General features: G+C 48.4%; 1 protein-coding gene across 7 annotated transcripts in view; it reads left to right on the forward strand.

Moving 5' to 3' along the window:
* Positions 1-21,674, forward strand: part of LOC147629659 (peptide chain release factor PrfB2, chloroplastic-like) — a 45,239-nt gene that overhangs the window by 3,954 nt on the left and 19,611 nt on the right. For 5 of the 7 annotated variants that reach the window (XR_015267742.1, XR_015267740.1, XM_086811162.1 and 2 more), the window contains exons 2-5: positions 135-347; positions 503-604; positions 954-1,091; positions 1,201-1,502. Coding sequence is in view for 4 of the 7 variants with exons in the window: in XM_086811162.1 (XP_086667288.1) it covers positions 135-347; positions 503-604; positions 954-1,091; positions 1,201-1,502 (755 nt within the window). In the remaining 3 variants the exon portion in view is untranslated. Of the gene's footprint in view, positions 1-134; positions 348-502; positions 605-953; positions 1,092-1,200; positions 1,503-21,674 lie in introns of those variants that run through there. The other 2 variants (XM_086811160.1, XM_086811161.1) reach the window with 2 other exon arrangements.

A 21,674-nucleotide genomic window follows, 5' to 3' on the forward strand; every position in this document is an offset into this window, starting at 1 on the left:
ACACACACACACACACACACACACATGATACACACGCTCGTGCGTGCGTGCACACACAATTTGCTATACCATCCATAAAATATCAGTTTTTTGCTTATTTTAATAAATTATAATAGTACAAATGTGGCTTTCAGTGGAAGGAGATGCTTTCCAGAATCAAGCAACTCGATAAGGTTTTGGAGAATCCAGACCTGTGGCAAGATCCGGACTCGGCAGCAAAGCACAGTCGGGAGCGAGGAGCCATAGCATCCAGGTTGAAATCTGTGAGGCAGTTAGAAGTTGAGCTTGCAGAGCATGTGGGTTTGGCTGAGTTAGCACATGAAGAGAATGATCTTCAAGTTGAAGCAGTAGGTTACTTTGATTTTTGAAGATGTAGCTTTTAGTTGCTTATGCAAGGGTCCTGTACTTTATTTTGAATCTCTTAGCTCTTTGGATTATGAACAAGGTTTATGTGAAGGTTGGCTTTGTTAGCACCGATTTGAAGGTGTATCTGTGACACCAGGAGGCCACAAAAGCTCTTGGAAAATTGAGGGAAGTAGCAAAGGAGAAAGAGATAGCTGCATTGCTATCTGGAGATCAGGACTCCTGCTCATGCTTATTAGAGGTGAGATGTACTTGATAGCACATTTATTCCACCAACTCTTGCCCTAGAAAGAATTTTTTTACAACTGAGCCATGTGTTGAAGGTGGTTTTCTCCTTTCCTTGCCATGGGTTCAATTCGTGCTTGGGGTGTATGCGTGATCACACAGGAGCATGTGTGCATGCATGTGCGTGCTTAGAGATTAACATATATCCCTTGAACATTGAATTACTGACATGGCTATTTCTTGTCTGGGCATGACCTTTTTGCTCATCAGTTTTGTGTAGATGTTAACACTAAGGAATGGCGTTAGCCTTCGATGTTTTTCTCTGAGTAAAGCTTCTACTGAGCATTTCCTTTTTTTGAAAGCAGATCCAAGCCGGTGCTGGAGGAACAGAGAGCATGGATTGGGCAGCCATGGTAATGCGAATGTATAGACTGTGGGCTGTAAATCGTGGCTTTGAAACTACCATAGTTGATGAAGTGCATGGAGAAGAAGCAGGCATTAAGGTATTAAAAGTCTTCTTATAAGAAATCATCAAAATTTTTAGATTTGGTGATTGCTATGATATCCTAAACCCTATTTATAATCTTAATCTTTGCTTTGTTTTGTCATTAGAGAGCAACAATGCGATTAGATGGTGATTATGCTTTTGGTTATGCAAAAAATGAGGCTGGGGTGCACAGGCTAGTGCGCATCTCTCCTTTCGACAGTAATAAGCGCCGCCATACCTCATTTGCTGCAGTTGCTGTGATACCTATCCTTGCTTCTGGGTCACAAGTGAATCTGAATGAGGCAGATCTAAGAATTGACACCTTTTGCTCGGGCGGGCCTGGAGGCCAACATGCCAACAAGACAGAAAGTGCCGTACGCATTGTGCACCTTCCGACTGGCATTACTGCTCAGTGTCAAGCTGAGAGGTAGGCAGTTTCACATGTTTTTTTAAGAAAGCATGATTTATACCTTGCAATCATCAATACCAAATTATCAATTTTATGGCATTATGGCCTTGAGTTATATGCATGCTTGGGTCATGTTCTTTTCCGATTTGGCTGCATTTTTGGTAACTAATGGAAGGATCTTTTCTTGGAGAAAAAAAAAAACTTCTTTATGCTCCTCCTCCTCCTCCTCCTCCTCCTCTCTCTCTCTCTCTCTCTCTCTCTCTCTTTTGCGCTCTCTGCAGAACAGCTACCACTCTGAGCTTCAGCGCCAACATCCGCCTCCTCTTTTGGAGTACAATGGCACCTACACCTACCCGAGCATCCAAATGGGAGGGCTTGTATGGCAAGTTGACCGACATCATAGACAAGGTGGAAAAACACATTTTAGGACAGAAGGAGAAGAGTGTGCTAGGGGATTTATCAAAGGACGGGTTGAAAGTGATCAAGGACATACTGGTATGGCAAGAAGACACGTATTTAGGTGAAATCAAAGCATTATGAGAGGAATGGTCAACCATGCAAACGGAGATCTCTGAGCTTAAGGAGAAGGTGCAAGGGATTAAAGAACGGGAAGATGGAGAGATCAGCCCTGACATCGAAGAAATCAAGGCTGAGCTCAAGAAGGGGTTTGCTGAGGTGGTGCAGGAGGAGGTAAAGGTGGAGACAGCTAAGGTGAAACAGGAAATTCAGCAAGAGGCTGAAAAGGATTGGGTGGTGGTCCAAACGAAAGGGCGAACGGCTTTGATGAATGCCACCCTTGAGGAGGAGAGAATGCATCAGGTACGCCGATTGAACATACGGGTGACAGGCATGCCCGAAGGGGAAGGCTCTACTCCGGAAGAGGATGGGAAAATGCTATGCAAGAAATTGGGATACGGCGAAGGTGAGACACCCTTCAAGAAAGCTTGGAGAGCAGGCAGAGACACTTCTAGTCCACGTCCTCTCATATTACAGTTTGAGGATGACACAGGCAGGGTTTGAAGGAGATAGCACAGGTGGAAGCATAAACAGTAAACATATGAGAGAGTGCAAAGTAGAATGAGAGAGTTGGACAAGATCACCTTTTATAACAGCAGTAAAACTTTACAATGGCAATGGCCAGCAACTGGATGTTTAACTATGTGCAAGGGAATCGGATGAAGGAGTGAATAATGAGGAACTCCTTATATAGTGCATGAGTGAACTGGCCGACTGCCTCTAGGGTTGGCCGACTGCTCACAAGACAAATAAATAGGAGAAATACAATAAAATGCTAGATAAATGGTAAAGCTCCAGAACCTTGAGATGCACAATTTTAACACCCCCTCTGCAGCTCATAGTGTGCAAGAGTCGGAAGAAGATAAGTCGATGAAGATGCAACCATGGACCCTCCGGCACCGCGAATGCTGGAATCACCTCGAAGAGAGCACCCGCCAACCTGTTTCCTGGAAACAAGATGCCACAACGAACAACAAGGAACTTTGCTTTGCCACGAATTCCCACACAAGTGTGCAATGAACTCCAAAAAATAGATGATGAGCTGCAGGACATACCGCGCCCATAATCCCCAACAGTGGAAGTGGACGGAACACACCACGTCCCAAAAGCCTCGATCAATGAACTTGGAACAGATTCAGTTCATAATCTCTGCTGTACCAAAGATAACCATGTCCTGCCAGATGTCTAATGCTTGGAACTCCAATCACAGTCCCCATGCACCAGTAGGTGGAGCTATAATTAGCTCCCTCTCCTGTCACGACCCTGTGAATTTGTACAAGCGTATGGGCATGGTGGTTAGTATGCAGGACACAAGTGTGCAGGACATTTATTGAATGTTCACACTTGGGGCAAGGGTGACATTAGGTATTATTAAAGTATTAAAGTCCCTTTCATAACCCATGGGGGGAGGACAATGGTTTGGAGGGGACAAAGGGTTAAAAACCCAATAAAATAAAAGAACCCCTTTTTGGCCCATTTGCGGGGTTTCGTTATTTTTGGAGGACTTTTTCTTTTTGGGAAAATCGAGCTGCAGTTGCACGTCTCTTTTTTTTTCACACTTTTGGAAAAAAAGAAGAAGCTGGCGGGCAGTTTTGCAAGCGGCGCACAGGGGCTGAACAGCACGTGGGGGCTTTTTCTCTCTCTGGCTGGAGTCGGCTGCTGCTGCACATGGAGGAGCTTTCACCCATGGAAGGGCTGGCGGCTGGGTGCAGGAAAGGGAGGGCTGAACAGGCCAGCGGGCAGGACTGTCTATCTCTCTCTCTCTTGTTAAGAGTCAGGCAGCCACAGGGCTCTTCCTTTCAACAACAGGTCGGCAAACTGAACCGCCTTGTCTTTCTCTTGCAAGGAGGTGGGGCTGGACTGAGCACGCTCTCTCTCCTTTGCATGGATGCAAGTGAGCTGGCTGCAGGAGGCGCACAGCAGAACTGCAGGAAGGCTTCTCACGCATTCTCTGTTTTCCTCTTTCTTCCGGCTCATGGGTTGTTCGGGAGTGCTACTCCTGGTCTCTCGTGAGAGGAGGGATTTGCAGCCTAAGAGGGCAGAAACAGGAGTAAATTTAGCATGTTTTTGGGAAGAGTTTACGGGCTGATGTATGGCTGTGATTTTTGCTATGTGCATGGGCCAGTTAGGTGCATATTCAAGGGCTCATGGATGTATTATCTTGGCTGATTAGAGGTGAATAATAGTGTGGTGTTTTGGGGCATAGGGCTGTGTGAAACCTCTATGCTAAGAGGTCCAGAGAGGATTGGCAGATTTTTACCACCACCGCAATGCATTGCCCTTGAGAAAAGTCACAGCTTTTCTCACTTTCGAGGATTCCGTGTAATTTCCACCAGAAAAAGCAGCATCAAACTGCTGTAAAAAGGTAAGAGCCTTGAGCTTGTCTTTGGCCCCACTGAATGTGTCAAATTTCACTCTGCAGCTCCCCTCCCCCTTCCTTATCATCCTTCGCCTTACCCATAGGCATTAGAGGAAGTGGCTTCACAAGATTGTAGCCATGCCACCACCGAGTCTGTCCTCCGCCGACTCTAGCATGTTAAAATCTCCACCCATACACTAGAATTCCACATGTGGCAAGGACTAACAAATTGTACTTCAAAAGATGGCTCTGCCTACTGTAGCGTTCGGTGTGTACATTCAGGAAGCCCATATTATCCTCTCTAATCCAGATGGTCATCCATTGAGCTCGTCCAATGACAATGATGCATATGTCGACCACTGCCAGCAATAGCTTCTCACCAACACAAATGTGTACTCCACCTTGTGTCCCAGAGGGGCCAAAGGAGTGGGACCACAAGGTGTGACTCCTGCCTTGCAAGATCTTCCCGCAGTGGTGGGTGCATCCCTCTGAAAGATGGTGCTCGTGAATGAAGAGAATATCAATGGGTCCACCAACTACCGCTCTATGGAGCTCCTCTCTAAGGACCCTTCGTCTCTGAAAGCACTATGGGCTCCCCAAACCTTGGATGTTCCATGAAACAATCCGCATAGCAAAGAGCGGTGGGAAGCGGAATTGTTTGAGCTGCCCTCCACTCGAAGAGTCTTGGGCGTGGGTTTCGATGGAGAGTAATCATTGGTAGTCTTGGGGCGAAGCCGCGCCAGATGGGCACGAATCTTGTTCTCCATGTGTAGCCTATCTGTACAAGCCTTTATGCATACTCTAGACTCCACTTGTCACAGCTCATGTATCTGTAAGAGGGGGAAGTGGTACTACCACTGAAACATGAAGAAATACAAAAAAAAGCACCTCTAGGCTAGAGGACACCATGTCCCCTGCCTGGTTCCAAAGTTTCGAACCACCCAGCTCCATCCGAGCCAAAGGCCAGAGGTGGGTAAGTACATCAGTGATACGCAGGTCATGCAAATGATGCAAGAGCTCTATGGCCTGCCCTTGAATAGTGGTGGATGTTAGACTCCATGCTCCAGTTTGTTCCTTGTGCTGCACTCAATGGGAAGGAGAAGATCATCGCGCCACTCTCTAGGGTGGACGGTCTGGAGTGATATAGCACCACACATGCGAATGGGAGCCACTGTTTGATCGAACATGCCAGTGGGTTTGACGGGGAGACACAAGAAAAAACTGTAATCAACTGGCTACCCCAGCACCCTAGGGGGCCGCGTGGCGACTCAGGAGGGGAAGAGCCCGCGCCGGAGAGGCAGCAATGGTCATCTCTATCGGCTCCGGAAAACAATGGATCAAACACCAGACTAAGCTGGCTAGCTGTCTCCGCTCCCAGTTTGACGTTGCTGGGGGACGATGGCAGTGTTCTCGAGAGTTTTTTTTTTCTTTTTTTTTTTGAGGGCAGGTGGGTTGGGGGGGGGGGGCTGAGAGTCCACGCCCATGCCCACACACGCCTTGGAGGGTTAGCTAGTCCCTCGGGAAACTGAAAGCCTGGAAGGGGGTCTCGATGTGAGGCAACGGTCTCCAAAGGGGGGCGGCTAGGGGCGGGTTCCTCGAAGGTACTAAGGGAGGCCCATCCATAGTCACAAGACTCGGGAATGTTGGGGATGGCAACATCTTCCCGTTGCCATTCCCGTCCCATGTCACTCTATAGTCACAGGGAATGGCCATTCTCAATCTTTTTCGTCCCCGTTCCCTATCCCCATTTCATGTCCCATGTGACTATGGGCCAATCACTGTTGAGGGATTGTTGAGGTAAATGCTCGAAACAGATCTTTGACACAATTGTATCCTCTTGGATCTTGCCAGCTTGGCACGCCCGTTGGCGCCGCTCGGCTCTGGAAGACAGCCGGAGGTTTGTCACTGTCATGTGTCGGTCTCAACCAAGGACGTGTCCTAGTGCTCTGGTAGTTGGGGGCCTTTGTCCCATCCACCCTCTGGGAAAGGTCTGAGCTGGGGCCGGGGAGGGGAGAACTGGAGGTGGCCACGTGTACTATCGACAGGGACAAGCTCTAGAGCGAGGTGTCCCATCTGCACATGAAACATTGGCCTGGGAGCCCAGAGTATTCAACTCTCTGCAAAATAGGGCCCCCCCGCAGACTAGGGAATAGAATGGAGTGAGGCACTGACTCCGGGGAGATAATGCAAATACAAAGGGATGGAATCCTTGCCGTCCATGCAAGAACTGAAGCGATGGTTAGGGGGGGGAGGGGGGTTCGCATCACTCTTCCGATAGCACCACCTATCACCGGGAGGAGAGGAAGGTATTCCTTCCTAAGACCTAGAAAGCAAACTGTCACAGGGAAGCCTGAGACGCCAACCACCAAAGGATCGGACGCCAGGTAGAAGCTATGCTGCCACCTCACAAAGAAGGCCTGGGCCGTACACAGTGCGACGGGGCTCAGCTTCATGACTCTGTCTAAAGCTGTAGGCGAATCAAACTCAACCTTATAGTAGCCATGCCCCAAGGAATGAATGTCAGTGATCTTTCCAAGCATGCCGAGAAGGCTTGCCCATAAACAGATCCTTGAACTGCTCGTGCGACGGGCGGCTACCCACAATCTTGCAACCAGGGTGGAGGCCTCCAAAGAAGCGATTGTCGTAGCAAGGAACTGGAGATCTTCTTGAGAAGCAAGGGATGGTGGAGCGGCTGCCATGGAGTCTTCTTGGGGGTTCAAGACCAAAGAGGCTGAAACTTGCCATGGATAAAAAACCCCGAGAGCGATAAGCACCTGAATGGGAAGACAGGAGAGAAGATTTTGTTTTTTTTTGGGGGGGGGGGGGGAGTGGGGGTTGCGGGAAGCACGGAGAGGAGGCAAACAACAGCAAATTGGAAGGCGGATAGTCAGGGAAGCAGGCAGCACAAGGGGCGGTGGGGGCAAAAAACGAAGAGGAAGGTGGAGGGGGCTAGGGAGAGGAGAGAGGGAAGAGGTGTAAAGAATGGGGGCGGCGCACAGAACGGCAAGCTCTGTGGAGGTGAAGAAGGGCTAGCAGCACTAGCGAGGGGGTAGAGACGAAACAAGGGCGAGGGAGGCTGAGGTGAAGAAGGGAGGGGCAATGGCGCTATTAGAGGAAGGTGAGGCAGACAATGACAAGTGTAGGTGGGCAACTGGGGGGGGGGGTGGCGGGCTCCAACTCGAGCTCGACAGTTCATTTTGATAAAAGTAGATCTTTATGCGAATGTGTCAATCTTGGTCCCACCATCAAGCCTTCTATGGGCTCATAGCCACAAAATGGTTGGTATGATAGGTCAATTGGTAAAGATGCTTGTCTAAGACAAGGAGATGTTGGGTTCAAGACCCCACAAGGTGCTTCCTTGGCAGCATCGCCTACAAACGGATAAAAAAGTGTCTATGGGCAATGAAAAACAATAGCTACAGAAGGATCTTGGGCCTAAGGCCAGTTGGGAAAAAAATTCTGATGAGGAGTCCAAGAACGCACAACTTCACCTCAATCCTTGACTACGGATAGCTCTGATGCCTAGCGCCTATTCGTATAAAAGAATCCACCACACCCATCACTGCTAAAGTGGGATGGTACACCCCACGCCTCACTTCAACCCATCTTTATATGTTTGAACCATAGTCCAACCTCATGCATCTATTTTAGGATCTTTTTGACAAAAAATAGATACTGGTCTATTTCTAGCTTGATGTAACTCCCATAAGGAGAACTTACACGATTTTGATAAAAATAGAATTTTCTGTGTCTTCTGGTTCCATGTAGTTCTTTCAAGATTTAGACATTCAAGCTTTTTGGTGTGTAGAGTAGCAATAGGGTAGAATTTTTTTCAACATTAATTTTAGAGCTCTGAGGTCAACACATGTGAATCTCTCGCATTAAGGCCTTGTTGGTATCCATAGAATCACAGAGCAAACTATGGAGGGTGGAAGATGTAAACCGGCCTTCAGAAAGCAAAGGGCGGTGAAACAAACATTTGCACATAAAACACTTCAACACCATTGAGGACCTAGAAAAGGAAAACAAATAGGGGGAGCTAGAGTGCTCCTGCAAACAGTACACGGACACCGATTGGCCCCAAATCGCAGTGGCGCCCCTTGCGGTATTTCTTTAATTGAATATAAGAGCTTTGATTACAATATAAGGCTGGTAATTCAGCCGTCCCAGTAGAACTCCTGAAGCCTGCAAAGAACCTACATCTGGCTTCTTGTCCACACGGCATCCACAAATAAATCCAGCCATTGTTCACATCGAAAGACTTTCTCATATTGAGTCTGCATACAGAAGCTTTCTCCCATGATCAAGGCTGCCACAACCATCCATAGCCTCTCACACTATGAATAGCATCACACCCTGATACATCCAGTGCTTCTGCATCACAACACAGACTCCCAAACTGTCTCTCAAAAGAGAACTCGTATCACAGCACAGCATACCATACAGTTGACACACCTGTACAAACCCTCTCTACCTTCCAAGGGTACTATCCATCTCTGTCATGGATTTCCTGTCCCCTGTCCTATCAGTAGCAAGGCTGTACCATACATGTGTCCACTCCTGTACCTTCTGCCTGCACGTGACCTGTCTCCTAGAGAAACCCAAAAACATGTTTCCTCATCGAGAAACCTACGACCTGTTTCCACATGAAACCCTTAGGCCTGTTTCCCTTTGAAACTTATGTCCTGTTTCCATACATCTAGTTACCTGTTCCCACATATCATCTTCAGGCGACCAGCCCTCCTCAGCGTAAAAGCACACACTTCCTCCACAAGAGTTAGGCGCCTCCTTTTCCTGGCAGCCCCTCCTTTTCCCCAAAAAGCACACGTGGCCCCAAATTAGAATATGGGCCACGTTTCTTTAATGAAAGGCTTAAAAAATGATCTTAAAGGTTTTTAAACCTTTTAAGCTAAAATCTCTTTGCCCCCTTTCACACAAGGGGTTGTCCACACATGGGCTTCCATCTTCACTCCCACTTGATGCCATTCACACTGTCCACCATGTCCCCGTGCACATCTGCATCTTGTCCAGAGAAAAACACAGGGTCATGACATACCCCCCTCTTGAAAAATGGCAAGCGTCCTCGATTGCACTCAATGGCACAGTAAAGCATCTCATGAGCAAAGATACCCCATATGGCAAGAACAATGAAACAAACATTTGCACATAAAACACTTCAACACCATTGAGGACCTAGAAAAGGAAAACAAATAGGGGGAGCTAGAGTGCTCCTGCAAACAGTACACGGACACCGATTGGCCCCAAATCGCAGTGGCGCCCCTTGCGGTATTTCTTTAATTGAATATAAGAGCTTTGATTACAATATAAGGCTGGTAATTCAGCCGTCCCAGTAGAACTCCTGAAGCCTGCAAAGAACCTGCATCTGGCTTCTTGTCCACACGGCATCCACAAATAAATCCAGCCATTGTTCACATCGAAAGACTCTCTCATATTGAGTCTGCATACAGAAGCTTTCTCCCATGATCAAGGCTGCCACAACCATCCATAGCCTCACACTATGAATAGCATCACACCCTGATACATCTAGTGCTTCTGCATCACAACACAGACTCCCAAACTGTCTCTCAAAAGAGAACTCGTATCACAGCACAGCATACCATACAGTTGACACACCTGTACAAACCCTCTCTACCTTCCAAGGGTACTATCCATCTCTGTCATGGATTTCCTGTCCCCTGTCCTATCAGTAGCAAGGCTGTACCATACATGTGTCCACTCCTGTACCTTCTGCCTGCACGTGACCCGTCTCCTGGAGAAACCCAAAAACATGTTCCTCATCGAGAAACCTACGACCTGTTTCCACATGAAACCCTTGGGCCTGTTTCCCTTTGAAACTTATGTCCTGTTTCCATACATCTAGTTACCTGTTCCCACATGAAACATCTGGCAACATAGAGATTCCCATACTGTAGGTCCCACTGTTCCTTTCTAGCAGGAAGAAAACAATCTGCTCCATGAGCACGCAGCCATGCGAGCTTGCATCACTCCCATGCCAAGAAACATAACCAAAAGACCTGTGCCTGTAGCCAAAAACCCAAGCACACACAGCTGAATTTGCAGCCAAACAAAAACAGCCCATAGACTGTCCCAAAACAGTCCCGAATCCAAAGCAAAGAGAAGCTGAAAGTTCCATCAGTTGAACGCCATCGACATGATGTCTATGTTCATGGAAAAACAACCTCTGCCTTCTGTAAAAAAACACGGCGTTCTCCAAAAAACCACACACATGGCCTAGCTTTTTATGCGCCGCCTGAATCCTAGTGATGCGCCGCCTGCAACAGTACTCAACCTGCAGCCACCTGTACGAAAAAGTGTGCAGCTGCCACCTGAATTCAGCTGTCGTACAGCCTCCGTACTGGACTGTACCTGCTGTCCGTACAGGCCTGCAGTTACTGTTCCAGCCGCCAGCCCAAGACCTGCACAGTAGGCGCCAGAATCTGCACAACCAAAATATGCAACATGGACTGTACCTGCAGACAGCCGCCTGGCCTGCCACGTGGACTGTACCTGCACAGCAGCCGTACACTGCCACGTGGACTGTACCTGCACAGCAGGCGTACACTGTACGTGCAGTCCATCTCTTCCATGCGCAGCCAGCATGCATCTTCAGGCGACCAGCCCTCCTCAGCGTAAAAGCACACACTTCCTCCACAAGAGTTAGGCGCCTCCTTTTCCTGGCAGCCCCTCCTTTTCCCCAAAAAGCACACGTGGCCCCAAATTAGAATATGGGCCACGTTTCTTTAATGAAAGGCTTAAAAAATGATCTTAAAGGTTTTTAAACCTTTTAAGCTAAAATCTCTTTGCCCCCTTTCACACAAGGGGTTGTCCACACATGGGCTTCCATCTTCACTCCCACTTGATGCCATTCACACTGTCCACCATGTCCCCGTGCACATCTGCATCTTGTCCAGAGAAAAACACAGGGTCATGACATACCCCCCTCTTGAAAAATGGCAAGCGTCCTCGATTGCACTCAATGGCACAGTAAAGCATCTCATGAGCAAAGATACCCCATATGGCAAGAACAATGAAACAAACATTTGCACATAAAACACTTCAACACCATTGAGGACCTAGAAAAGGAAAACAAATAGGGGGAGCTAGAGTGCTCCTGCAAACAGTACACGGACACCGATTGGCCCCAAATCGCAGTGGCGCCCCTTGCGGTATTTCTTTAATTGAATATAAGAGCTTTGATTACAATATAAGGCTGGTAATTCAGCCGTCCCAGTAGAACTCCTGAAGCCTGCAAAGAACCTACATCTGGCTTCTTGTCCACACGGCATCCACAAATAAATCCAGCCATTGTTCACATCGAAAGACTCTCTCATATTGAGTCTGCATACAGAAGCTTTCTCCCATGATCAAGGCTGCCACAACCATCCATAGCCTCTCACACTATGAATAGCATCACACCCTGATACATCCAGTGCTTCTGCATCACAACACAGACTCCCAAACTGTCTCTCAAAAGAGAACTCGTATCACAGCACAGCATACCATACAGTTGACACACCTGCACAAACCCTCTCTACCTTCCAAGGGTACTATCCATCTCTGTCATGGATTTCCTGTCCCCTGTCCTATCAGTAGCAAGGCTGTACCATACATGTGTCCACTCCTGTACCTTCTGCCTGCACGTGACCTGTCTCCTGGAGAAACCCAAAAACATGTTTCCTCATCGAGAAACCTACGACCCGTTTCCACATGAAACCCTTAGGCCTGTTTCCCTTTGAAACTTATGTCCTGTTTCCATACATCTAGTTACCTGTTCCCACATGAAACATCTGGCAACATAGAGATTCCCATACTGTAGGTCCCACTGTTCCTTTCTAGCAGGAAGAAAACAATCTGCTCCATGAGCACGCAGCCATGCGAGCTTGCATCACTCCCATGCCAAGAAACATAACCAAAAGACCTGTGCCTGTAGCCAAAAACCCAAGCACACACAGCTGAATTTGCAGCCAAACAAAAACAGCCCATAGACTGTCCCAAAACAGTCCCGAATCCAAAGCAAAGAGAAGCTGAAAGTTCCATCAGTTGAACGCCATCGACATGATGTCTATGTTCATGGAAAAACAACCTCTGCCTTCTGTAAAAAAACACGGCGTTCTCCAAAAAACCACACACATGGCCTAGCTTTTTATGCGCCGCCTGAATCCTAGTGATGCGCCGCCTGCAACAGTACTCAACCTGCAGCCACCTGTACGAAAAAGTGTGCAGCTGCCACCTGAATTCAGCTGTCGTACAGCCTCCGTACTGGACTGTACCTGCTGTCCGTACAGGCCTGCAGTTGCTGTTCCAGCCGCCAGCCCAAGACCTGCACAGTAGGCGCCAGAATCTGCACAACCAAAATATGCAACATGGACTGTACCTGCAGACAGCCGCCTGGCCTGCCACGTGGACTGTACCTGCACAGCAGCCGTACACTGCCACGTGGACTGTACCTGCACAGCAGGCGTACACTGTACCTGCAGTCCATCTCTTCCATGCGCAGCTAGCATGCATCTTCAGGCGACCAGCCCTCCTCAGCGTAAAAGCACACACTTCCTCCACAAGAGTTAGGCGCCTCCTTTTCCTGGCAGCCCCTCCTTTTCCCCAAAAAGCACACGTGGCCCCAAATTAGAATATGGGCCACGTTTCTTTAATGAAAGGCTTAAAAAATGATCTTAAAGGTTTTTAAACCTTTTAAGCTAAAATCTCTTTGCCCCCTTTCACACATGGGGTTGTCCACACATGGGCTTCCATCTTCACTCCCACTTGATGCCATTCACACTGTCCACCATGTCCCCGTGCACATCTGCATCTTGTCCAGAGAAAAACACAGGGTCATGACAGAAGATATCCATGATGTGAGTGTGGAAAAGAGAGAGGAGGATTCAGGAAGAGAGATGAAGTTCAACAAGCCATGACAATGGTGAAGAGAGAGAGAGAGAGAGAAAGAAAGAAAGATATATTGAACGTCTACTGAAGACCCAATGGGCCTATGAGACCAAAGTGATACAATAATGTCCACGGTATATCTCATCATGGAATGGAAAATAAAACAGAAAGAAAACATAAACATAGCTATCTCACTGGGGTGATACAAAACTGTCCATGGAAACTCATCATGGAATACTAAGTAAGAACATAGAAACATGAGCAACATCAGCTCCGAGTAGATGGTATACCACTCTCCAAAATATCAAGCATGGGGCTAATGAGAATGGCCGAGAGGTCTCCCTCAGCTATGTCACGTGGAAAGGTAGCTCGATGGCGGTGGAGCATGTCCTGGATCTGGAGCTGGTGAGGTGATCGTGGCCGTCGGGCACGCTGGAGTGCAGAGGCTCAGTCCGAGGTAACTCCTCTCGGGCGAGGTGGTCCAGAGCAGCTTGTGGAGGGTCCACAAGATCCACTATGTCGGTGTCCTCCACCTCCTGGGTCCGGAAGAAATTGGTGATGGTCGGCTGGCGAGAGAGGGGCGGGGTGCCTGGGGCCGAGGCTCTCTCAAGAAGGTGTCCGTGTGTGTGCGGAGCTCAAGCAAGAAGAGGCCCAGGCAACGCTGGTCCTGGAAGTCAATGATCCTGGAGAGTGGACCGAATCCCTCACGAAATAGACATTGAAACCTCCCACGGATCTCATAGTATACTGGGCAGCGGCATATGTAATGCTCCTCCGTCTCAACCTGTGTGGCATAGTCGGCAGATCCTCTCCTCTCTGGGTCTCCGTATGAGCTTCCCGGCTCTGAAGATGCGCTCAACTCTACCTGTCTCCACTCTGAGGCGATGGGATGAAACCAATATCTGGCCAATTGCAATCCACATGGCATGGGACATGTGAACACTCGAGTAGCCCGGTTGCTGGATGAATCCATCCTCAGTGAGTGTGAGGAAGTGATCTCTGTAGAAGTGCATCTTCCTGGGGACTTCGGAGGTGTGATCCATGTGCAATGTGTGTAGTAGAGGCTGAGAAGATCTAACTGGATAAACCAGTTGGTATCCTCGTGAGACAGCCAGAGAAAAGGGGAGTCCAATAGGCAGTCCATGCAGAGCCCATATATTGAGAACCAAGTGGAAACTAGTGCATACCCTACTCCAGAGTGCCCCTCAAGTGCTAGTTGTCTAGAGGAGTCGAGGGCAAGCCTCGGGTACTTGTGGGGATCCATGTGATTGATGCGATGGAGGTATGTGACTGTCTAGAAGAGTGCATCCACTACCATCGGGGCTGCAACAAACTCTCCCTGGATAATCTGGTGTGGGACTGATGGTTTGCTCGGATCATACGGGAGAACATCATGACTTGGGGCCTCTCAACTCATTGCCAATCCTCATCGGATAAATCTGGCCCCTAGAAGGCTGCTCCATATATCAAGGTTGGTGTGACGAGGGTGTCAAAAAGCGAGCCCTTCGTCCTGGGTTCCTGGAAATGTGCCTGGAAGCATTGCCGCTCAAGTAAGCTAAAGGCTGCATATCCCCGTGTCACTCTGGCATGTACTGCAGGAACCATGGTAAAGCGTGGGCCACTGAAAGTGACACCAAGGTAGACATAGGATGAGACAATTTCCACAGGATCCCCTCTATATGTGAAGCTCAATCTGGATGTGAAGGGGCGAGAGGTATTGAAGACCATTACCTTGGTTTTACCAAGGTTAACAGAGAGGTCCCGTTGAGTGCAAAAGGCATGTAAGGCACCCAACTGTCTCTGAAGCCCTTCGGCTGAGTCTGAGAGGAGGACGATGTCATCTGCATAAAGTAGTATGGGGATCAATATGCCTGCCAATGTGGGACCAGCCCCACCTAATCCATCAATGAAGCTTGAGATCTCATCAATGTAGAGGCCGAAAAGAGTGGGTGATAGAGGGCAGCCCTATTTCACCCCAATAGTGCTGGAAATCTCCTGTGATGTACCTCCTGGGGCTCTCACTCGTTCGGTGATGGACTCATAGAGGGTGATGATGCTCCAAACCATGTCAGATGGGACTCCGATCTCCTGTAGACAGTGTAGGAGGCGGGCTCGGGGTACAGTATCAAAAGCTTTGCGGAAATAAGCAGCAGTAAATCCTCTGATGTCGTGCTCTACCCTCCTCGATGATGGCACGGAGGGTGAAGATGTGGTCAAGGGTAGAGTAGCTCCTCCGAAAGCCAGCCTGTCTTGAGGCTTTGCATCCCTGGCTCTTTGCAAATGAACCGAGCTCCGCCTCTAGCACTGATCCATAGAGTTTGGCCAATGTGTGGCCAATCATGATCGTCCTGTAGTTATTAGGATCAAGTGGATCTCCGGCTTTGAGGATGGGGGTGATGGTGTTGGTGGACCAAGAGGGTGGAAATCCTTCACAAAGGGCTCTATTGAACATGTAGGCTAGTAGGGGCGCATGGTATCATCGGCATGCGAGATGTACTCGGCAGTGAGTCCCTCATGATCCTGGGCTCGCCCATTGCGTAGTCTACGAATGGCCTTGAGGACCATGCCCTTTGTGAAGAAGATGGAGGTGGTGGGACTGGGATCTGGTGGTGGGGGTAGGGGTGGCTGATGGGGGATATGATAAGAGGGAGCATGCATAGGAGTGCCATGTGTCCGGGCAGGTGATAGGTGTGGGAGGGCGATGTTCTCGGAGTTTCCTCCAGGCCTCTTTGCAGTTCGGCCCTAAGAAAAGTCAGTATAACTCATCCTCTTTCCGAGCATAGAACTCGCGTTTCTTGCATTGGGTGAGCCGTTGCGAAATCCGTGGACCGTTGCACTTGGCGCTTCGTGATTTGCCCAATCTGTACCTAATGCTTAAGACGGGAGCATGTGGCCCGGCATTCGTCATCATACCAACAGCTTTGGGGCATGGAACCGCAAGGTGGCTTGGCGGTAGACCGCCGCGTGCAGATGAAAGAAGCAGTGGCGGATGTGTGGAGTATAGTGGTGAGCTGTGCCGTGAGGGTGGATAGGGGGACAATAGGTTCCACATCCTGGAGTTGGCGGTAGATGTGGTTGGAGTAAACAAGGTCAAGCTCGTGATCGAAAAAGGACCTGAGTTTAATGTGAGATGGGTGGTGGTGGTGGAGGGACGGGTGGTGTGCAGGTAAGAGTGAAAGAGAGGTAGGCATGGTCAGCTTCAAAAGGGGGTGGCGGAATGGAGAAGTCAGAGAGAAGGTGTGCCAAAGCCGGAGATCCCATAAGGTAGTCCACAATGCTAGTACCTCCTGAGTGAGGGAAGGAGGTGAGGGTGCCAGAGGAGGGCCATTGGGACATCCCGTTATAGATAACGAGACCATGTGCAGCTCCCAGCTCTAAGAAATATCTCCCGTACACTGTGACCTCCTCACGGTCGTGTGATGATCTCTGCAGCCCTGTGTCAGTGATGTCTAGCTCCTGTAGTCTGATAGGGTCGTCTAGATCGAGTAGTGGGACCTGCTGACTTCCTGTCGTCCTGGCGTTGAAATCCCGAGCAGGAGGACTTTCCCTAGCTGCGAGAACTCCATGATATTCCCATATAATGGTAAGTACGCTGACTGGTCATGCTGTGCGGCGTAAGGGGAGTGGCGTGGTGCAAAATAACACATAGCAATGTGGATGACTCTGTCACTGCTAAGCTGTAGCCGCACCCAAAGATACCGTGCATCCTCGTCCTTCCGGACGATGCTGAAAATCTGTCCGAGATGGGATTTAAAAAGGACAGCTACCCCCCCAGAGCCACATACTCCTGATGTGTGGGTCTCGCCTCAAAAAGCTGATTCCCACTCATACCCGGCTATGTATGGTAAGCCCCTCTCAGGGCTGTGATGAGTCTCTGTATAAAAAATGACATCCCTGCCTGTGAGAATCTTGCTCAAGCCTCTTGGATTCGACCACAGCCTGCCATTGCAGTTCCATACTGCCAACAACAGGCGTTTGGTCTCATAGACCCCGCGTCCGTATTTGGGACGGCGCTCAGTGATAATGACTCTACCATCTCTATAGATAGCCCGCTTGCCTGCTCTGCGGGCCTCATGAACAGTCACCATTGCCTCATGCCAGTGTGCCACCTGTGCTAGAGTGAGATCATCTCCCATGTACACCTGTGTGCCCTTGAGGGCAGCCCACCTGTCTAAGAAGGCCTGTCTGCTGGTGGCATCAGGGAATCTAATGATGAGGGGCCGCTCTCGTGTAATATCCTTGCCTGCCCTCCATGTATCTGCAAAGGGGGGGGGGTGATCCTGTCCACTCCTAGCATTTGGCAAAGCGTCATGGCATCCTCCTTGGGGGAAGCCCCCGCCTGTAGCCCGCATACTCGGACATGGAGGGCCCTATCCTTCCTGCGTTTCTCCTCCTCGAGAGTCTCATATATGATGCTCTGTGGGGGTTTATGCTTCTTCACCACCTCCACCCAATCTTTCTTAGTGGTGTGCAGTTCTTCCTGGAGCTTTCAACTGCTCCAAGTCAGTCCTTAAACCCTCCTGAATATTCAGTTCCCCTTCCTCCACTGTATGGTCCTTGGCCGTAGCCTTTAGGGCTTCCATTTCTGCCCGGAGTTCCCCTATTATTGGGGAAGCCTTTGGCATTCCTGTTTGTTGCAGCTGGGTCTCTTTCAACATCTGAATCACCTCTTCCTGCTGGTTCACCTGGGCTGCCAGTTCTTCAATCTTGTTGTTCTTTCCTTGTATCTCCTTGCGGAGGCCTTCCAACTGTTTTTCATGTTGGTTCAGAGAGAGGAAAGAAAGAAAGAAAGAAAGAAGAGAGAGAGAGAGAGAGAGAGAGAGAGAGAGAGAGAGAGAGAGTTATATTAAATGTCTTCAAAAGACCATAAGGTCTATGAGACATTAGGATTACAAAGATTGTGTTACAAAAAATTGGTAAACAAACAAAAAAGAATAATATATTGCGAAGCTAAAGCCCCAAGGCTTTGGGCCTAGGGCCATGTGTACATCATGTAGCTAGGGTGTTCATGCCAACTCGAATGGTAGACCACAAGGGAGATATGGACACCCTTGTGATGATTTTTTTTGGTCTTTCCCTAATTTCTCTCCCTTAGTGATGATTTTTTAGAGTTTTCTTTTTATGGATGGCTTAGGCTAATCCCAAGCTACCCAATGATTCAAGGAATGCCTAATTTAACCTAATAACCTATGCTGAATGGTGGGATTAAACTAACATGTAGTTTTTGAACTACTTGAAGAAAAAACCAAAAATAATGGAATCAAGAGGAAAATTAGGACACTTGTAGCTTCCGCTTTTGGTGTAGCCTCTAACGCTCCTAATGTCCATTGCAACTGCATTGTACAAAGAAAAACAAAATAACACAAATCAAACAAGCATCTCATAACCAACTCTTACCGGTGGATTTGCATTCCATCTGGGTAAAACAAGACTCTAGCTTAGGAAGAGATTGTGGACGACCCTAAGCTAAGTGCTTTTGTTGGTAGCGCCGCCAAAGATGTTCACCTAGATGAGCATTCTCTTTGCATGAGAGAAGAAGAAGAGAAGATGCAAGGGTCGGTTTGGGAACATGCACTTAGCCAACCCTAAATGGGTTAACTTGGGGCTCACTCCACCACTTGTGTCATTCGAGTGGAGCTTTCCTTGAGCTAGGTAGGGAGCAATGAGAGAAGGAGCTATGGAGAGCTCAACTCCTATCTCAATGCCTTGGTGTATGCAAGAGTGAGAAAGAGAGAGAGACCAAGAAGAAGAAGAGGGAAGAAAGGAAGCATCACCTACAAGCACACACATACAACCAAGCAAGCAAGCATGCATGAACACACAAGCTCACCACCATAGCCACAACAGAGCAAGAGGGAAGAAGAGTAAGACTCAATTGTGATAATGGATTGTATCCTTTTCATATTTCATAAGTCACTTATATACATGAGCTTTCTTTTTACAATGGCCGGCCGCCCATTTAACAATTGGGGGCCCAAAATTGGTTCTCTAGCTCTATGTACACCTAGGCTTTGGGAGACGGTTCATCTGTATGCCATGTGCATGAAACCACTGGACTACCTCAGAGTACCATGCACGTGTCGGTATGAACATGTCGTAAGCTCAGTCATCCCATATCTTTTTACATGAAGCGCTTAGCCCGGTTTTGCATAAAAATGAATTACATGAAGCATAACAACTCTTTGAGTAATGTTAACCATTGTGGTTAACACTTGTCCTTTCCACTTTCCCACTTCGGTCGCGTGGGCTTCCTTGAGCTCTTTAATTTCCCTATCTTGTGTATCTTCTTGGCATATCAAGATGTCCCTGATAACTTTGAGCCCGTCTTTTGCCCATTTGCGTAGAGGGTGCTTCTTTGGCTTATCCAAGCTTGCAAGCACGTGTTTCTCCATCGTGTCAATGATTGCATTCGGTTCTAAATGTAGGGCCTCCCATTTCCGAGATCTCTTCATCTTGGTTTAAGCAAAAGAGAGAGAAAGAAAGAAAGAAAGAAAGAAAGAAGATTATGTTCCTGCCTCCTTGGGGGCTTGAGAAAGAAAGAAAGAAAGAAAGAAAGATTTTATTAACGTCTTCCAAACGACCAAACTCGGCCTATGAGACAAATCGGAGTACCTGTATGGGGTATCCTCTGTCATCCCAACAAAATGAAAAGTACTAAATAAAAAAGCTGAATCTGGGTGTGCAGGGGATGGAGCTCTACTACTAGGAGAATGCAAAGCTATATGCATGGAGTATACAATCATGATATGCAACCTAGCTAGCTCCATCCTGTACCATAATGGGGGTATAAAAAAGTATACATCAGTGAAGGGGGTGTCCACAGCTCCCTGAAGAACATGCCTGGGTGTGCTCTGAAGCGAGCCAGTTGCTCCGCACCCTCTCTGTGAAACTGAGCTCTGATCTCTGTCATCTCTCTCTGGTATAGGCGTGGTGTCCGAAAACAACTCTGTCTCCTGCGGGCTCTAAGTGTCTCTGCTCTCTGGAGAGTAATTCCCTGCCGTGTAGGGGCTGGGAGGGGGATGGATCTCTAAAAAAATGTAGTAATTTGTGTCTGTCGCCCCCCCTTTGGAGCTGTCTGAGCCTGTAATAATGTCTCTCTGTGGCGCTGTATGTCTAGAATGTATCTCCCCAATATGCGCTGGCCTGCTGCCTCAAAGATCTGGCATAGGGAATGTGGCTCTCTGAATAAAATGGGATATCTCTCTCTGATGGCGTAGGGACATCTACCTCGTAGAATGGATCAAGCTCTCTCACTAAGAACTCCTCTGGACGTGGAGCTGCAGTGTGGGTACGGGTGGTGGGCTCTTGTCAAATCCCCACGGATCTCCTCGTGATCGTTCTTGGTACGAGACTCGAATCCTGCAAACAAACGAACAAACAAACAAACAAGGATGACAGCCGTGGGCAAGCCCACAATCTTGGCTGTCCCCACCGAGCCAGGAGCTGAGCTAACTAGGATGACATACCGACCAATCTCCTCCTCACGACGTCCCATACCGCCACGAAGCTGCCCTCGCGGGCCTCGAGATTGCTACCGGCCTCGGTTGCATAAAGCAGGTGCACGTCTGCACTAGATCCAAGCTCCAAGACCATAGAGCTCTCACAAACTCGCGAGACTCTCTATATCCCAATAACTAACCTTGGTCACCCTTTTATAGGCTCTTGGCCGCTCATCGGGTGTCCACGCTTGGGCGCCCGCCCGTCCATACTTGGGTGCCCGCCCGTTAGTATATCCCTAACTCAGCTCGTCAATCAGCCTGCCTAGCTCCAAGCTTCCCCAAGCCTCGAAACTAGTCTTGCGTGCGTGTAGCACACGGTAGATACACACTGTGCACATGACATACTCCCCTTCCTCTAAGAGCTCACTCCTGAGCTCACTAAAAAGCCAGGGTAATCTCTCTGAAGAGTAGTCAATGTCTTCCATGTAGCGTCGTCCTCAACACGATCCTTTCACTTGATCTTGTATTCCGTGATAAGCGTATTACGCAATCTTCTTTCACGAAATCCAAGAATCCTTTCAGGTTCGTGCGGAACAAATGTCATATCTTCGATATCTATAATTTCTTGAGGAGTAACTAACTGATCTGTTCCACCCAATACTTCCTTAAGTCTACTGACATGAAATAAAGGATGAACTTTCACATGAGAAGGCAAATCCAATTCATATGCAACTGAACCAATCCGTCGTGTAATACGAAATGGTCCACAGTTTCTAGGGGATAATTTCGGAGATCGACCTGTCCGTAAAGTCTCGGAATCTTTCGAAACTCGCAAATACACCATCGTTCCTTCAGAGAACTCTCTGGGTGAACGATGTCTATTAGAATAAAATCTGTCTTGGTCTTGAGCACTTCAAATAGATTCCCTTGCAACTTGTAACATTTCCTGCATATCTTGCAAAAAATTACGTG

The sequence above is a fragment of the Cibotium barometz genome, chromosome 17 (genome assembly GCF_041138505.1).
Source record: "Cibotium barometz isolate CiBa-2024 chromosome 17, ASM4113850v1, whole genome shotgun sequence".
Classification (NCBI taxonomy): domain Eukaryota; kingdom Viridiplantae; phylum Streptophyta; class Polypodiopsida; order Cyatheales; family Cibotiaceae; genus Cibotium; species Cibotium barometz.